Genomic DNA, 19423 nt, shown 5'->3' with positions numbered 1-19423 from the left:
ATCTTGGTCGTTTGATTTGATTGAACAATATATTATTGAAATATAATATTAATTTTTGGATGGACAATCCATTGAACCAAATCTTTAGTCGAATAAAAGCGTGAAAATTAATTTTTGCAAGTAAACATTGGAAGTATATGTATATAAAGTATAAACTATTAGGAAGTTTTTGATTATTATAAACTCATCATTCAATTTATGTTATTTGTTGTTGAGTGTTTAATTAAAGGAATCCAAGAATTAAGCTCTTCCTAATTTATCCTCTTCTTTAAAATTAAAGTGATAATTGTTTGTGAACTCATGGAAATCACAAATGCACAAGTCAAAGTGGTTAGATTAGATGTCTTATGCATGGTTATCTCATTGGCTCTTTATAAAAGGGTGGTTTAGTGGATTGTTACGTGGAGTAAAGCACTTTCTGTCTAAGATGTGAAGTATGAAACATCTCTAAACCAATTAAATAATTACGTCGGCGTCTTTCATTAATTTCACATTTTCATATGCATGCATTTTTGTTTGAGCCATCATCATTCTTATCACACCCAACATTGAACTAATCTTTTTACTAAAATGTATTGATTGATGATTTTTTTATTACATCTATTCACTCTCTTATCCATAAGAGATGATCGATTCGTGATAGACAATCCAACATTATAAGTTTTTCAAATTTTCTATTTGTAATGTATCTTGAGTAAGATTTGAATCCTTGTTATCTAAGAAATCCATTCCATCTTTTACCATTGCTCCATTGCCTTAGGGGCAAATCATTTTGGTCTAAGTTATTTTTACTCTATATCATAGTGATTGAAAAATCAAAGTTCTCGCTAAGCTTACCTTCCTCTTGATTTAGACATCCAACAAAATTTTTTGTTTTCTAGTCGAGCTAGCTCCCATGTCTAATTTTTAGGTGATAACTTTTGTTTTGGGTTGACGGATATGAAACTTTGAAAACGAAGATGTTGAAAATTCTAAATTTCAAATTTGTTTATATTTAAAAATGCATGCAAAAATTTAGAAGAATTTAAAAATAATGAAATTTGAAAGTTATGTGCATTTCGATCGATGTCCATTACTTGGAAAATTTTGAAACTATGAAAATTTCTATGTTTAGATGTATTTTAATACAAAGTTGTGCTAATATTTTTAATTGTCAAGCATTTAATCATCTTATACCCGCATGGTGTCTAGGTTTATTATTCATATTTTGGCCCTTTTTAATTTTGTATCAAAAATAAAAATTATAATATTTTTTTGAAAAAACAATCTAATGTTAATTTTCACCGGAACAGATATGTTTTTAAACTTTTATAAACATTATATATATTGATGAATTTTCTAAATTGATTAAAAAATTATAATATTCAATAAATTGAGATAGTTTTTGAGTCACACACGATTCTTGTGGGAGCAATGAGTCAACTGAATAAAATAAAAAAATTAAAAAAATGTTTTCTATTAGAACCATCAAAAAAGTGTTTATTAATCAAAATAACGTCTCATTCCATCTCAACACATTTTTATTTTTAAAATTATTATTTGTTATATTGGTGTAGTAAGTATGAGATCATAAGTATTATAATATAAATATTTTAATTCGGATCAACATTAATACTATTATATTATAATGATTATAATTTATAATTATTATAATATAGATATTTCATCTATGATCAATATTATATTATAATAATCATGAGATTATAACAGTTATATAAATATTATATTATAATAATCATGAGATTATAACAGTTATATAATTACAATAGTCATCTCTAATAATACCGATTAATATTATATTATAATAATTATCATTAATAACTACTACAATATAGATAATTTATTTTTTATCATATTGTATTAGCTATAGGATCGTTCTACTATGATTATATAATTGTAATAAGTTATGAAATCAAAATTGCTACACTAATATAGTAATTATAAGATCATAACTACTACAACTATGTAATTCGTTATCATCTTATAACAATTACAACATCATCAAAAATAAAATATTTTTAAAAATAAAAATAGACTGAGTCTAAATAGAAGATTATTTTGATAATAAATAAAAAAATATTTTTTTATGACAATTATAATAAAACAGGACCTCTTTTTTATTTTTGCCTAACAAACAAATCAATCGCCTTATGCAAGAAATTGTCTACATGAATTTTTTTGCACCACACAATTCGAAAAAGATGCACCATATGATAAGGGCAACACAATTTACACTGGTTTATTTTCCTAAAAAACATCAACTGGATTATGGCAGTAGAAAACCAAATATTACAAACTGAAATGTATTATTAGTGGCTAGAGCAGTAACAAAGATTGAGTTATGAACTGGTGAAGCAAATCTAAGAGGACGTAGTTCTCCTTTTGTTATTTATATGACCCAAAATATTTACATGAATGATAGTTTTCTCAGGAAGCTCAACGGTAAGAGTATATAAACAATATTTGCTTGGTTAGAAGGGAACAACCGATCGTGCCAAATGGTAGTTTGGCTTTTAAATGCCCTTTCTTTGAGGGCAAGTTCTTCTGTTGTGTCCTTTTTCGAAGCAAAACCTACATGAATAAGTTGTTTTAGAGGTAACAACCAGTGGGCTTTCCGCGAAAGAATATCTGGCTTCAGTGCATGTTCTACGATTATGTCCACTTCGGCCACATAACTTACAGTATCGCAACACATTGTGACTCTTTTCCTGTGTTTCTGAATCCAATTTTGATCTACCACAAGTGCGACGATTGTGTCCTCTTCCACCACAATTGCTGCATCTGAATCGCATTGGACCTGAATTTTCCCTTAAAATCGAGCAATAATGTCTCCGGTGCCCTTCCTCACCACAGTTACTGCAGTAAAACTTCACTCCTGCATGCCGTGAAAGACTATCACAGGGAATATAAGAATTCCAGACAATATAATATGTAGGCATGCAACTAGCTACCAACATTTTGAAATTAGAATGAATCAGTGAGAATGCATGTTAATGGTTTCCGTTATTTCTCTAGTCATCTCTGTTGGGTCCAAAAGGATGTTCGTATCTCCACAATAGCATGATATTGTCCACTTTGGGCCTAAGCCCTCATGGTTTTGTTCTTGGGCTCTCCCCAAAAGGCCTCATGCCAATGGAGATACTTTCCATCCTTTTAAACTCATGATCTTTCCCATGTGTTTTAGATGTGGGACTATGTTTGCACCCTTGCAACCCAACAATCCCCCCCTCAAACAAAGGACCACTGGAAGCTCCGCTACCATTTCTCATGGTCCGGCTGCCATTTCTCATGGTCCGGCTGCCATGTCCTCATGGTCCGGCTACCATGTCCCTCATGGTCCGAGCCTCCTCTACTTCCTTTGTTTTTCCCGAGGGTCCCCACATGGTTAGATCCAGATCATGGCTCATCCGGCGGTTAGTCCGATAAAGAGCGGCCTCGCTCTGATACCAATTGTTGGGTCCCCAAGGATGTCTGTATCTCCACAATGGCATGATATTGTCCACTTTGGGCCTAAGCCCTCATGGTTTTGCTCTTGGGCTCTCCCCAAAAGGCCTTATTCCAATGGAGATATCTTCCATCCTTTTAAACTCATGATCTTTCCCATGTGTTTTAGATGTGGGACTATGTTTGCACCCTTGCAACCCAACAATCTCGTTCCAATTTAACATTAAGCTAAATTTCTAATCAAATTTTTGTAAGAAGAAAACTGTTCTAAAAAAATAAATAATCAATTTAATACAGGATTGTCTTATTACAATTACAGTCAATTTGTTTGTGAAATAGGGGCTCTTCCTATGTGCTACATGGACTTTAGAAAGTAGGAATAGTCTCCATTTCTTCTTCAACTCCCAGCACTTGAGGACAGTTCACATTTCTTCTTCTTCTTCTTCATCACATTCTATTAAATTTGTGAGTTGCATATGCACCGCCAGAAAGTCAATGAAGACATCAAGAGAGAGAGAGAAGAAGACATGAACTGAGAGAAAAAGGTCTCATTCTCAATTTCCTGTCTCTGGCAAACTATCGAGTCATGCTATCCATTTTTAGTTAAGACCTAAATAGCAAAAATGTTTTGATCTCACTTTATTATGTCCAACACAAAGGGTTGAGCTGTATTCTCTATCTTTCCTCTAAGATCCTCAAGTACTTATCCCTCAAACTATCGAACATAGTTTATGCACTACTTCAAGGACAAGTCCACTCAAGAGATTAGTTCTTCTCTCTTCATTGATATTTCATTTCATCCTCTCTCCCTACCATCTCTCTTTGTCAAACTATGTGTTTGAGATCAAAAGGGAGATCATTGCCTCCTCAATCAACTATTTTTAGAGCTTTGCTAATTTGAGGTAGAAGGGATCGTTCAATATGGACTTCATTAATTCAAGTTTTGTTTAACCTACATGTGAATATTATGTTTTCATTTCGTTGTCATCATATCCTAGTCTACATTTTTCTACTTTATGTAAACTGAGCATAGATATTATCTATGCTCCAACCTAAGGGGTAGTGTTATAGACATTAGGTCAATAAGGTTATTTAGTCCAACACTAGTATTCTAGATTTAGGGTTGTGTCATTAGTGTCATATATATCCATGTGTTATCCCTTTACAATGTAGGCAACAAAATATTTTCCTTTTCCCAAACTTAAACAGTATACTTGATCTCAAACGATGTTGCAAGAGAACACAAAGGATGCAACTAGTGAAAATCTCAATCAGCTATATCAATCGTTCCATACTACAGAACAGTAGGGCACACCCTCCATTATTAATACCAATCTTTATTGATAGTATTAAGACTTGATTATTTTATTTTTACTTCCATCCAGTGAAATGGTGTTTTCAAATTGATTCAACTTGTTTAAATTCAACCCGTTTAAAGATTATTTCAACAAATAATCTGTTTGCCCTTTTTACGCAGTTAATACCAATCTGTTCACCCTCTACTAGTAAACCCGCATATTCATCATTACATTTTTTTTTATATAGATATGCCATATTCACTTCTTTCGTATAAGTCTATTTGGTCCAACTTTCTTGAAGATATAGTGTGGCTTGTGGTTCAACCGTCTAACAAAAACAGGCAAGCAATCATTCATTCTACATTTTTTTTCTCCTTCTCTCTAAGCTTGTATGTATCTTCAGTTATAAATCACACCTTACTGCAAAATCGACTTCCTGATTAACTCATTCTTACTCATGTTTTATGTCAATAACTCAAAAAGCAATGATTGTTTTGTTTGTTGGAGTCCAGGAGTTAGCCAACTAGTCTAGACACTAATATATAAAATGTCATAGATGTTGTATACGCTTAACCTGATTTGATTAGTGGAAAACTAACCTTTCATAGCTATACTTCTCTTGACACGATTCTCTGGATTGTTGAAGAACACTTTCATAGCTTCAGAAGCCTGCTTCCTTGCTTCAGGAGTTCCTTTTGTTTTCTAAAACCACAGAATTAAGACAAAGGAAATCAATTTGTAATGTGCACATTATAGAGTTTACAATAACTGATAACTCTGATGTGAGATAAGTTATTACCTTAATTGCAGCAACCCTTTGAGCATGCAGCTTAGGGTCTTGGTGTATAATCTTCATTCGCTTACTAAAAAGTCCTGTTTTAGCATTAAGACTCTGCAACCAATGGAATTTAATAATAAGCAACAAATACAATTCAAAACTAAAAAAAGAGGTTCTTAAACGCAGCCAGGAACAAGAAATTTGATGGATAACCAAGGTTTAGAAACACATGTCCAAACAAGTAAGGACACATCAATTAACAAATTCTCAACTACCAACAGCTAGAAGATAATTGAAGCTTAAATTAACAAATTATCTGGTTCCAACAGGATTAATTGAAGCTAACTAGCAGTCACTCATCAAAGCTTGAACAGCAATTGAAATACTTCAGGCAATGATTAGCTAGCCAGTCCAGGAAATTGTTTCTCTTGATGATGGATAATACATTGTCTTCAGTTATTTAAACTTCATTTCAGAAGACAAGAAAATACAAGAAATAGAAGGTATAGTAAAGACTCAGCAAATTGATGATAATATATGAATTCAAAGGTCATTTATTCATATGCTATACTAGTTGACTAGTTGTGGTCACTTCTGAGAATTTAAGCTTGTAGATGGAAGAATATCCAGAATGAGGAAAATCAAAACCAAGTAACATGAATTGGCACTTGATTTCCAAAATAAAGGCAAACTACAAATTATAAAATCAGAAAGATAATTTTACTCGTAATGATCTGCTGATCTTTAAGCTGACTTCAGGTGATGGCGACTGGTATGTTCGTTTAGATTTTCTTGCCACATCAACCTTTATGTCTAATTTGTCAACTTCATCATCTTCCTTCACTCTCAAAGGGGAGCTGCATAAATAAAAGGCATGTTTAAGAACACTGTAATCCTCATATTTTGTGGTAAAGCAGCAACTCTGGTACATTTCAATCCCAAGATAAGATCGACATAGCCAATCCAAAGTAGTTGTGAGCTATGTCTGATTGGTGTCATTGAAGCAAATCTGGTACATTTTATGCACTCAACTTACCAACCAATAGAGTCAACCAAATTCAATGTTGATCATCGCTATTCAATGACCTTGTACCCTATACTTAAAGCAAGGCTTTTGTACTATGGGTTTGGATGTGGGACTTAACAGACCAAAAGTAAAATACAAAAATAGCTCATCACAAGTAATGTAATTATAAGGACTTTCAAGGGAAAGCATAAGTTGTATAGCGAGGAGCATTACCTAGATCGAGCTTTCTCCCAAGGTTGCTCATCAATAGACTCTTCCCATATCACACAATCCCCAAAGCAATGCTTGCAGATTCTAATTCCCTGAATCACATAAGATATTGTCAAGGCTCCAGACATGATTGGTTGTGTAATATGAACTAAAAGTTTGTGGCTTTAAATTGGGTGAATGTGACATCACATTAACATGCAGTAAAACACAGAAATGGCATCTATAAATAAGAAAATCGTAATTATAAGCTTTCTGGCCAATACAATTGAAGTTCTGCATAGCACAAAATGATTTGTGTAAGAAATAAGAAGCTGAAAAAAAAATCCAACTGTAGAAATACTAATACAATTGATAACAAAATTGTAACATAGTCAAACTAGTTCAAGCAAAGAACTTCAGGTCTTTTATCTCTAGTGCTGTAAATATGTATGGTACGGTAAATATTTTTCATACTAAATGCAACTCAAAGTGAATTAATGCTAACAAAAAACTACAGATGGAAAGAAGCAGCAGTCACCTTCCCATTGCATTGGGAACAATCTGACCTTGACCTCTCTATATCACACTCTGTGCATGGTGTGTAACCCCTCCCCCTACAACTAGGGCATGGCAACTCCCTGATGTATTGCCCATTTGGACCAAACCAGGACCTAAGTTTTTGTGTACCAGGATTAACATTCCTGAAGAAACAAATTTAGATCAGCATGAAAGAAAACAACTAGCATCCACTCCTGGAGCAAAACAGAAAAATAGTAAAGAAACACTTTAAATATAATATCATGAGTTTTATCAAATATTTTGCAGCGGCGGAAACCTTCTGGATGTTAATACCAACTGGTTACTATTGAAATATTGGGTAAAATCGATGCAATTGGTCTGTGTTTAAAATAAATTGAGAACTGATTTTTATGCACAGTTAGATCCTCTCCACAATCAAGTTTTGCTGCGCTGACACAAAATTAAATTTCTACTAACATGCTCCAAGATTGTTAATTTATCATTTTGCATTCCAATTCATCCTACATCACTTATTTCACTTGTATATTTTATTCTGCCCAAGAAATTTGCTTATTTTTCAGAAGCCCTGACAAAATCCACAAAAAAATTGAGCAAAGCAGCAGAACTACAGAAAAGAATGGCAAACCTTGGTTCCGGGTCGACATCGATTCCCAACAATTCTCGTGACGGATCATAATCCAGCTGCAAGAACCAGACTGAAGAATATAAGAAAATTAAATGGTTTTTTAATGCAATTTTATATCAACATTGCATACCGGAGGAGAATCTCGGTTCATGGAAGAGGTTCTTCGCCAGCGGAGCATAACGCGGACCATTGGATTGGGCCAGAGAAAGGCAGGGACGCAGCTCTCATTCTTCTTCTTCTTGCATCTCGCCGGTGGAAGGAGCATCGAGATACGAAGCGACACAAAGTGCATCGACGACAACATTGTCAGCGACATATGAGCAAGATACGGAAATCTATTCCTCCTACGGAAGAGGGAAGGAAAGGCAAGTAACAAGGGGAAAGTAGAGAATGAGAGAAAGGGAGAGGAAAAGAATTCCTTTGATATGTTTATTTGAACTGACGCGAGGAATGGAGAGAGGAGGAGGAGACCTCGTCAGACATCCACCCAACCTGCCGGCGGCGACGACTGGACCGACCCTACTGTCCTTCGCCGAACAGACGCGATAGCGGAGACGCGGCCGCCGCGCAGGTGCTCACCGGGGCAGATGCCGAAGATGAGGGAATCGAAGTCCTAATTTGGGATTGGGAGCTACGACTTCGGGGTGAAGGGGGAGGAGATCGCTCGAGAGCTTGTAAGAAACGGAGGTGGCAATTGAAGCCGCCGGCGACGCACGTATTATCCGCTTCTCGAATTCCTCTTCTAGTCTTCTTCCCTTCCTCAATAAAACAGAATTTCTATTTTAAGAAAAATATATTTCCCCTTCAAATTGACCTATTTCTCTCCTCTCGTGCTTCATTTACATTTTTTTTTTCTTCTTCTCGACAAAATTGAAAATTTTATAATATTTTTTTAATTAAAAAAAAAATGCTAGGGGGCTAAAGGAGATTTCCCCAAATCTTGTTGATCTAATATTCAATTGGTAAAATGGTACAAATGGGAAAAACTAATTTCCATTTGCATAAACTCTCATGCACCAAGAACAACTTTAGCACAATGTTTCAAACTTGTCGCTCGACCCAAAAAATTTGTCTAAAAATTTTCACTGGGACTGCTGTACCTTCTTGTGCGGGAATTGTATCCCAAATGACACTTTGCAGCTTCGAATTTTAGTCAATGGTAGAATGATCCGGTTGTTCAGCTATCGACGACCAACTTGTATGCACCTGGTCGGAGATCACGTCGCCGGCGGCGGAGTTAGAGGTTAAGCGCGTCTCAACTCGGATTCCTGTCGCCTTTGCTGTTTGCGGCGCTCCTTCTCGCGCATGGAGTTCTGCTTCTCGAGCTTCCAGTTCGCATGGCATCGAGCGATGAAGAGGTCGGCCTTGTTGTCCACGTCCGGGCTCGGGCAGGACACCGCCACGGCCTCTCTTTCCTTCAGTTTCTTCGCTTGTGCTTCGATGACTCTCCTGTTGAGGTCGTGGTTAGCCAGCACCTCCTCGTCGGCGACGGTTTGAAGGGAATGAGAAGGCCTTCGCGGAGGCGGAGGCGGAGGCCGCGGCGGTATCGGCGACATGGAAGACGAGGCCTGGAGAGTGTGCTTCGAAAGATTGGATTTTTCTAGCCGTGATGGCGGAACGGCCGACGGCGACAGAGGTGACTCGTAAAGATAGACCTTTTCCTTTCCCTTATGATGCCAGTTATGAGACGGAGGAGCTGGCGCCGGAACTGGAGGTTGTATCGTTTGCTGCGTGGATTGTTGTTCTGGCGGCGGAGGCATCGGCGCCGGCGGCGGAGGCGCTGCTGACTCTGAGTGGATCTGCCGGGCCTTGTTTCCTCCTTTCTTTTGGTAGAAGAGGTGGTGGAACACCGAGGAGGGAGGCGGAGGGGGTGGCGGCTGAGTGGAGGAGGCAGGTTCCGCGGATACAAGTGCTGTGTCGTTGGAAGATTTCTTCGTCTTGCTTCCTTTCTTCTTCGGATACAACAAAGCTATAGCTGCAGCGATGTCCTTCGCTCCGCCGCTTCTTCGCTTCTTATGGTTCGTCTTTTCCACCAATTCCTCCTCCTCATCCACTTCCTCCTGATGATGAGGCGGAGACGGCGGGGGATCCACCGGCGACGTACGAGGCTTTTCAACAAGAATATTAGGATTTTGTTCCACCTCCCACTGCGGAACATCGCCTACGCTTCTCCTCGTCCGATGCTGTGACTTCGCCGGTGCTGGCAGCGGAATGTCGGTCGTCTTTGGCTCGCATATTGCATTTTGTCCCACGTCCCTCTCCCGAAACTTCTCAATGCTCCTCCTCCTCCTCGGCTGGCGCTGCCTCGGAGGCGGAGACGGCGTCGACGACGACAAAGAATTGTGGTTCTCCTGCCCAAAGATCTCATTTTTCTCCACCTCCTTTTCCTCAGCAACCTTCTCGACTCTCCTCCGCCTCGTCATCCGCGATTGGCGCTGAGGCGGCTGTGGCGGCGAGGGCGGATGGGGCTTTTCTTGTTCAAAGATCTCACCTTTCTTCACATGCCCCTCGGGAAGTTCGTATAACGCCCTACTTTCCATCAACCTCTGCGTCGGCGGCGGCTGACTCGACGGAGATCTAGATCTCGCTAGAGGGCTGCTTCGTTCAACAAATGCGTCCACGTATATCGTTTTTGCCTCGGAATCCCCAAACCTTTCCCTTTCCCACACCCCAGACTCCGATCCCCGTCGATAATGCTCCATATCACCGTAGAAACGCCACTCCTCGGCGCCGGCATCCAGAGGCGGCCTCAGAACAGGGTAGGCCCCGCCGCCACTACCCATCCGAAGGCCTCCCGCCTCCGGAGCGGCCTCCACAGTGTGGGGGTAGCTCGAGTGGGCTCGGCGCCAGTCTCCATGGTCCGCCGGGCGGGGGAGCCTGTCACCGTCGTCGGCGCTGTGGCGGCGGCTGAGCACGCCGCAGAGAATGGCGAAGAGAACCAGGAGGATGCTGAGGGTGTCCCAGCCGTTCCTGATGGCGAAGGGGCGGAAGCCGCGGAAGGAGGAGGGGAGGACGAGGAGAATGAGAAGGGAGAAGAGAAGAATAAGGACCCATGGCCGGAATCCAGCAGCAGCAGCAGCAGCAGAAGAGGACGGTTCTCTTTCGCTATCCATTTTGAAGGAGGAGGACAAAGATCAGGATTTTCTTCTTCTTTTATCCTTTTTCTTCTTTCTACTTTGCTTTCCTGCTCTGCTTCGCTACTACCAGCTGCTTAAAACTTGTTTGCTTGCTTTGTTCCGGCTTTGCGGCTTTTACTTTGTGCGATGCCCCTGCTTTTATACCAACATTATTATTATTATTATTATTATTATCAGGAAAATCCGATTGAAAATCTCATTAAAAAGTTTCAAATCATTGGTGAACCAATGTAATAATCTATTTTAAATTATAAAATAACGTCAGTGATAATTTCAAATTCTAATCTGTCATCTCATCTTCATATGATTTCCTCTCACATAGAACAAAAACTAAAATCTATTTATTTATTTCGATAAATAAATAATTTCATTAGAATAATAAATATCCAAGATTTTATATACGTATTTTGATCCTCTTGTAAATGTTCTCTATTTTCATCCTCTCCCTCTTGAGAAAATACTTTCATTCTTAGTCATCTATAAGAAAAATAAAAATAAAAAAAACTCATGAGAATATAAATAAAATCATACTGATTTAGTAAAAAAAAAATAAGACTTTTATATTTATTCAATACTTTTTGTCAAAAATATTTGACCAACTAAAATTGTATTTAGTTGTTTAGAATAACTTTTGATTTTTATACCTGTTAAGTACTTTTTAAATAAAAAAAAATTGACAACATCAGTCGACTCTATGATCATCAAACATTTTGCACGATGATCAATCGGACTGATTAGTATAAATTTCGATCAATTGACCAGTTAATTTCATTATTATTAATCAATTAACTAATTGTTTATGCAAAATAGATTCAAGTAAATGCTAATTGAAAGGCACATGTTCTCTTATCCCTTTTTCCAAAAATATCCATATTAAGTAATTAAAAAAGAAAGAAAGACCATATCTGTGTTTTTATAAATTCAAAAAATCATTAAATAAATTAAAATATTTTGTATTAAAAAAAATAAAATTATATTTAAATTTCTTTGTTTAGGAATATACAGTTTTTTTATTTGAAGTTTTTTTGGTCTATAACAATTATTTTTTATATTTTTTTTATGTGAAGTCAATTTGGAAGCTCACAGAGGCATTTTTTTCCAATTTTTTTTACTTATTATTTTACATAAACATACAAAGAAAATTAGGTCGGCACGTGACATCTATGGGTCTACCTTCGACCTTTTTAGGTTAGATTGATACATTGACATGTCACTAGGTTAACCTCCGATCTCTCGGACTAGGTTGTCAAGTCGGAATCTCTAAGTTAACCTCCTAGGTTAGGTCTATTTGAGTTCACTATTCCGAGCTCAACTCTCTAAGTTAACACCCTTCATTGCCTTACATATTAGAGAGACCTTATTAGAAATAGGAGTATAATCAAATCAAGCTGAGTCAAGTCGAGCTCGAGAATGACTCGGTTCATTTTTCTCTAAGCTTGAGCTCGATTCGAGTTCAATTTAAATTTTAATTTTTAAGCTCAAGTTCAATTTGTAATGAAATTAAATAGTTCGCAAATGACTCGAACTTAGTTATAAAATAACTTATTTAAAAATTAAACAAACTTAGATCGAACTCGGTACTGTTCCTAGTTCGGACGGTTGGAATCTTCTATCATGCACTACACGTACAAGTTCAAACGCATAGAGTATATATACACACACGTGAGTCTTTTAATGAACATATTCACGAGTCTCTTAACAAATACATTTGTCAGTTTCTAAACAAACATGTTCACGAATTCACGAATCAAATATTGTTAAGCTTGTTCTATAATATTTTCAAGCTCGACTGATAATGTTTTCGAATTTGAAATCAAACTCGAGCATTAGCTATAATGTGCATGAGTCGAGCCGCATTCTGTCGGTCGAACGACAGTGTGCAGGTCGGACTACGCCTGTACATAAGTATTCACCTCCTCAATAAACCTCCGCATCAACGGCTCTTCTCATGGACGTGTAAGAAAGGACAGGAGATATCGATCGACGATGGTCGTCATTAAAATAGGTGTAAACTAATTTTTCAGTCTATTATATAATGAATAATAAAAAGAAAAAAAATAAATAAAGAGGGCAATTGTACTGCCTCTTCTCATCAGGCATCTATCTTTCAGACAAGATTTTATCACATATCTCTAGCCCTTGACATTACCTTTAGGTTTCCCATATACACTCAATCAATGTGCCTACATATCCAAAGAGTCTTAATCGTCTAATCTTAATCAGCAATGGACTACACGCCATCTCTCTTTAGTGTGAGCTTAAATTTCAAAGACATGCCTCGGCACTATGATGTAATGGCAAAGTATTTTTTGTAGTTAATTAAATATTTATAAATAAATTTTTAATTATAATTTGGTGCGAATTAATTTCCTTCAAGATTGAAATGATATGACTATAGAGCGACATATTATTCGCATTTCCTATTTTACTGATGATCAATGAAAAATTTTTATGGAACCGGATCATCATCTCCAAAATTAATTGATTCGAATAATTAAATATTTGAATTATAAAAAATTTAAATTCCAAAGATATGCCCATGCAAGCTTTTGTATTTGGATCTTGCCGTTTTCAGTGTTATTCCTTGATAATAATGAATAAGTGGGGCAGTGTTTTAATATCTAACAACGTATCTAGCTGAAAATTAAGAAGCCAAGGTTGCAACTAAAACTGGGCTCCTTAGCTTGCACGAACTGTTATGTATCCTTTTGTCATCAACGATCTAGCTAGAATATGGCAATTTGGATAGATCACTTACATTAGTAGAGTCACAACGATGAATTATTAGATTATAAATCATGATTAACGATCCGAATATATATGTTTCTTCAAGATTTAGTTCGCTTCCATTAATAATGTGCAATTAGGATCTAGTCAATTTTTGTTTAAGATATGATAAAAATATGCACTCTTTTATGATCTTTCACATCATAGATAGATTTTTGTTGTTGTATTATAATATTATTTTACAATTTAAAGGACGCATAAAATATTTTTTAAATTTATCTAACATCAAACATCTAATATATATATATATATATATGGTAAAAATTAAAAAGACATCTATTAGATATTCAGTATATTATAGCAATTATAATTAACTATTATAATGTATAAAAATTATTGATAGCTACTTATAATGTGTAACACTTATAATATTATTATAGAGTAATAATTGTTAGTACATATGAAATCAAAATATCTCCACAATGGTATGATATAGGCCTCGTACCAATGAAGATACTACTCGTTTGCACCAACAATCCCCCCTCAAACAAAGAACCATAGGTCTCCTTCAACGTCGTTTTTGATGTCTAAATCCTCGATCCACCAGGACTTTTTGCTCCTCGGTCCACCCGACTTACTAGGACTTCCCACCTAGCCGCAGCTAGGACTTTTTGCCCCTCGGTCCACCCGACTTACTAGGACTTCTTACCTGGTGTCTGGTCCTCTTGATTCTAGGACTTCCCACCTAGCCGCAGCCCCCTTAATCCACCCGACATACTTTTGTTTAAGGTTCAAACCACATGGTTAGATCTGGATTATGGCCCCAATCCGGCGGTTAGTCCGGTGAAGAGCGATCTCGCTCTGATATCACTTGTTAGTACCGATGGAATCAAAATATCTCCACAATGGTATGATATTATCCACTTTGGGCCTATAAGCCCTCATGGCTTTGTTCTTGGGCTCTCCCCAAAAGGTTTCATACCAATGGAAATACTTTCCATCCTTTTAACCCTATAATCTTTTCTATGTACTTTAGATGTGGGACTATGTTTGCACCATTGCAACCCAACAATAATAACTATTTATTAATTTTATACATTGCAATAATTATTAAATTATTGCTAGAATGATTTTCAAGTATTTTGATCAATTAAAATGATTTCAATGAAGTTTAAATAATTTTGACTAAGTTGATAAACAATATTTTGATAACATAGTATTCAGAGTTTGAAATTTAAAATTTAATAGTTCATGATTTAGAATTTAGTTATAACTTTTTAAAAATGATTTTAGCTAATTATTTTAAATATTTTTGATGAAGTTTAGATAACTTTGATTAAGTTGGTAAATTTTTTTATTATATAATAGTGATTTATGTGTAGTAATTTTAATTAAAATAAAATAATTAATTATTCATAGTAGTTATTGAGTAACTTTTACACATGATAGTAATTATCAAGTAGCTTCTATACATAATAATAATTATCAAGAATTACTCCATAGTTGTACATCAATCTTAAAATTTAAAATTCTCAATCGTAAATCATAAATTCTGAATATTAATATATCAAAATATTTTTTATTGATATAATCAAAATTATTTAAATTTTATCAAAATTACTTTAAAATAAATATAAATAATTACTTAGTAGATTCTATATATTATTATAGCTACATATATACATTATAGCATGCAGTAAATCGTAGTTGCTATGATAATGTTAGAAATAAAAAATAATAACATTGTCAGTAGATTTTGAAAAGCAGTAATGTAGTGCTAAAATTTATATTCCAGCATCACAATAGAAAGTTCAGTACTACAGTGGTGCTGAAATTTATATTCCAGCATAACAATAGAAAGTTCAACATCGTGGTGCCAAAATATAATGTTTAGCATCACTGTGTTACGGGGTTAGAATTATTGTACATCTTCCAGGTTTGAAAGTTCAACACCAAGTAGTAAGTATAGAAAAATTAAAACAAAAACTACTATCCATCGTTAGAGAAACCTCTCTCTCTATATATATATATTCCATTGTTCATCATATAATATCTCATATCAGAAAATTAATCATTTACATTTGGATGATTGTATTTACAGCGTCAATTGGTCTTTCCAAAACCTTAACTACATAACAATGGATGACAAAAGACCCTAAAACAATATTTTCTAAATAAATATATATTATACTCAATATAAACCATTCGTCTGTACATAGTATAGATTGATATTATAAATAACAAAAATTGTATCTGGTATAATATACATGAGAAAATCTTAAAGACAATCGATGAGAAAATGTCAAATGAGTTACTATGCTAAAACCTTTATCAATTTTCTTTAGAGAATAATCAGTCTTCAAAACTTTTCTTCAACTTTTTTACTTTGTTGAAATCCCGCCGGAATATATATTTTGTGAGAGAATAATTACATGGTAAACACTGGGTTTAACGTGACTTTAGGTGGCTCGGATATTATATGAGTCGGATGCTTCGGAAAAAGGAAATAAAGTCAACTGTTGGCAGGAAGGGTATAATTGGTGAGAATTACGTAACTTTGAGTGCGCCATTTGAGAAATTGTCAAAAAAAATAAATGAGACATTGCCCATAGTGATATGATAGCAGAAAAAAATTAGCTTTTGTTGGTGATTTGCTTCTTTTATGACTGGCAGGTGGCAAAAGTATTTATGGCGCAGTGTTTGCTGATGAGTTCCATTCCAGATTTCGATTTAGTCACAGGGGTTTGGTTGCATGTGCAGATGTTGGCTCTCCACATTCAAATGCAAGCCAATTCATTATTGACATTATATCCTTGTGATTGGCTAGGTCGGAAACATACAAATTTTGAGAAGATAATGTTGTGGGAAGTTCTTTTTCATTTTTTTATGTTGTGTAACTTAATACATAGGAAGAACTCATATCTGATATTGACAGGTTACAGGAGATTCCATATTTAACCTTCTAAGATGGGTGAGTTGGGTACCAACAAAGATGATTGCCAAGACCCCTCGCCAAAGATGCTCTTGTTTGAGGTAATTTTCAATTTTCTCAGTAAATCTAGTTCAGATGGGACTCCTTGATTTACTAACATATATGCCATTAGCAAAAAAGGCTATTGCTTTCAGCTCAAAGACTTGCTGAAACATATTTATTTTTCCTTTTGTGAGAGCTAAAAATTTGAATCATGTTAGCTAGTAGCATAGCCTTTTCTTGTTTGCTGGTCCACCTATCGTATCCTACTTTTGTTAAGGAATGCATTAATGCAATCTTATCTCATTTCCTTCATAAAAATAATAATTTCTTCTTTCATTATGTTTTATCCAATTTAGATAATCAATTTGTTCCTTTTTCCCCCCTTCCTTAGGCGCTTTGGAATTCATTTGATGATATTATCCCGATGCAACTAAATGAGAAACCTCAAACTGATGCCAAGGTCATAGCTGAAGGATGAAAACAAAAAAACAAGGCACTGTAATTTCATGCTTCAATCTTTTTTTGCCTAATATGAATGTACTACGGGTTTGATATTGCCATTTACACTTATGATACTAATTATGCTGGTAGGGTTTAATGTATCTGAGTGGTGACTTGTATTGTGTGGGCAGCTTAACATGCTATCTTTTGGTGAGGAAGTTGAAAAAGATGAATTGGAAAATGCAAATGTAAAGGATAAGATCAAGAGTATTCATATTCATGGTGTATTAGATGATCCTCAAGATGTATTAATTGTTTGGATGATCTTTAGATGATCCCCCTAGCAATATTGCAAGATGAGAAAATGAATATCCATTCCATTCTGTCCAAAAAGATGAATTGGAATATGCAAATGTAAAGGATAATACCTTTTTGGCTTGTTGTTTGGCCTGTTGGTTGTCTTGCAATATTGCTTAATTTCAATCTCCAACAACGTTCTTCCACATCTTCCAACTGAAAATTCATGCCATTAAATATTTGTTCTATCTTTCTTTATTTCATTTCACATGCTCGCTATGATAATAAAATCAGATAAGTTTATGGCGCTCCCAAAAGTTTACATGGTTTACTTTTGTTCTGACACAATTATTGAATATCAAAGTACTGATGTTTCTGCCCCTGAGGCATAGCTGAGTTGGTTACGATGTAGCAGATTTGCAGAAAAGTACTGATGTTTCTGCCGGCTTCTTACAGTCTAGAGCAGAAATAGGAAAGAAAAATGAAGTTCATTTAGCTGTTACGGAGGCTCTAGTTCCCAAAAAGGGTAACAACACCAGAGAACCTGAAATAAATGATTTTGATGCTGAAGATCATAGTGACGATGACAGTGAACAAACTTTGATTCAATAATGCGAATGCAAATCTTGAGAAAACGCAAGGAGATGGGTGATGTTACCACTCATGACAAGATGCCTGCTGGTATATGTGCTATTTACTTTATGTATTTTTATATTCTATACTTTTCTCCCACTTTCTTAGTCTTTTTAGACTGTATACTAAAGAAAGCAACCTTACCTATCGTTGAGATATGCTATATGATGAAAAGTTGGTTCATTCAGCTCCATATAAACTATTTTATGGAATTTAGTATTTATGCTGTATAAGAATAGTTAAACCCACTACTAGATCTATATGTTCTGATCTAAGTTTCCATCTATCTTCTTATATATTTATAGGCCAATTACAAAAATTAAGGATTCAAAGGCTGATAAACTGTCTATAAAGCGAAAAGGTATTGGATCAGAAGCCAGGGCTGAACTTACGGCCAACGCATGTAGATTTGAGGCTACTGAATCTTGCTGAACAAAAGCGGCAATTTGATGTAGGAGGATTCAAATATTTTATTACTATTTTTAATAATTTTTATTTTTAATAATTCTTAAAATTTTTGGTATTTATAATAGTTTTAAAGTTTTTTAATTTTTAATTTTTAGGATTTGTAAGATTTCGAGCCTATTAAGAAATTTTTTTTTTTATTAGGATTTTTTACTTTCTTTTACACGTTAGGATTTTGAGTCTATGTAAATATTTTATAAGTTAATACTTATGAAGAAATTTTTTTTAATTTAATAATATTTTTTGACAAAGCAGTTTATTTCTGTGTCTTTTGGTATTTTTCTGAATTAACAAATTTTAGAAGATTATTTTCGACGTTCACAATTGAACCAACAGATTCAATATTGTCTGTAGGATAATCACTATCCCATCCGACATTAATTGATATTAAAATATTATTCATAAAATAATTGTTATCCCGTCCGACATTATAATTGCAGAAGCAGAGAGGCGGAATCAGGTGTGCCAAGAGGATGCACATATTTGTACAGTTTCACGCATGAAACCGTTGTGATACTATCTGTTTAGCTATTACGGATTGTAAAAAGCTAATTTCTATATGATCTTGTATTTTCCTGGAATTTATGAAGTGCTAACACACTAATCTTTAATGCAACAGTCACTGATTCCGTTTAGAGCTGCATATCATTCTTAGTAGTTTGGAATTTCTTTATGTCCAGAAACCTAGAATAGAAATTAATGTATCAGTTCAGCTAGTCCTTGATCTGTTATACTGAATTTATTCAACTTAGGTGCTGCTAAGTTAGGATAACTGAATATGTATGCTTCCAGCCAAGTTGGATAGGTTCAAAAAATCTCTATCTACCAAGTTTTCTGTGCCAAGTAGC

The 19423-nt window shown here is 35.3% G+C and overlaps 2 protein-coding genes and 1 pseudogene across 2 annotated transcripts; 1 reads left to right on the top strand and 2 right to left on the bottom strand.

The window, feature by feature from the left end:
* Positions 1-2267: 2267 nt before the first annotated feature.
* Positions 2268-8424, bottom strand: LOC141820686 (uncharacterized). Its single transcript, XM_074708052.1, has 8 exons — positions 8032-8424; positions 7902-7957; positions 7275-7437; positions 6761-6849; positions 6245-6377; positions 5542-5634; positions 5342-5444; positions 2268-2875 (listed from the first exon to the last, which is right to left on the bottom strand). The coding sequence occupies exons 1-8, from the start codon at positions 8215-8217 to the stop codon at positions 2514-2516; spliced, it is 1185 nt and encodes a 394-aa protein (XP_074564153.1). The 5' UTR covers positions 8218-8424; the 3' UTR covers positions 2268-2513.
* A 712-nt stretch (positions 8425-9136) lies between these two features.
* On the bottom strand, positions 9137-11014 carry LOC141820529 (uncharacterized). The gene has a single exon (XM_074707855.1). It carries the CDS (start codon positions 11012-11014, stop codon positions 9146-9148), a length of 1869 nt encoding a protein of 622 aa, XP_074563956.1. The 3' UTR covers positions 9137-9145.
* Positions 11015-16244: 5230 nt separating this feature from the next.
* LOC141820737 (peptidyl-prolyl cis-trans isomerase CYP57-like) lies at positions 16245-19211 on the top strand (annotated as a pseudogene).
* The last annotated feature ends 212 nt before the right edge of the window (positions 19212-19423 follow it).

The sequence above is a fragment of the Curcuma longa genome, unplaced genomic scaffold (assembly GCF_044706935.1).
Source record: "Curcuma longa cultivar G26 ecotype Majalengka, Jawa Barat unplaced genomic scaffold, ITB_CL_G26_1.1 utg509_np1212_2302976_RagTag, whole genome shotgun sequence".
NCBI lineage: Eukaryota > Viridiplantae > Streptophyta > Magnoliopsida > Zingiberales > Zingiberaceae > Curcuma > Curcuma longa.
Note: the sequence above shows the minus strand (reverse complement) of the source record. Positions and strands in the feature narration are given on the sequence as shown.

Excerpts from the sequence above, each read along its gene's own strand:
- LOC141820529 (XM_074707855.1), bottom strand. The coding sequence starts at position 11,014 with ATGGATAGCGAAAGAGAACCGTCCTCTTCTGCTGCTGCTGCTGCTGCT.
- LOC141820686 (XM_074708052.1), bottom strand. The coding sequence starts at position 8,217 with ATGTCGCTGACAATGTTGTCGTCGATGCACTTTGTGTCGCTTCGTATC. Across the intron at positions 6,850-7,274 it reads GTTCCCAATGCAATGGGAAG|GGAATTAGAATCTGCAAGCA; the intron begins GTGACTGCTGCT and ends TATGTGATTCAG. Across the intron at positions 2,876-5,341 it reads GAGAAGTATAGCTATGAAAG|GAGTGAAGTTTTACTGCAGT; the intron begins GTTAGTTTTCCA and ends CACGGCATGCAG.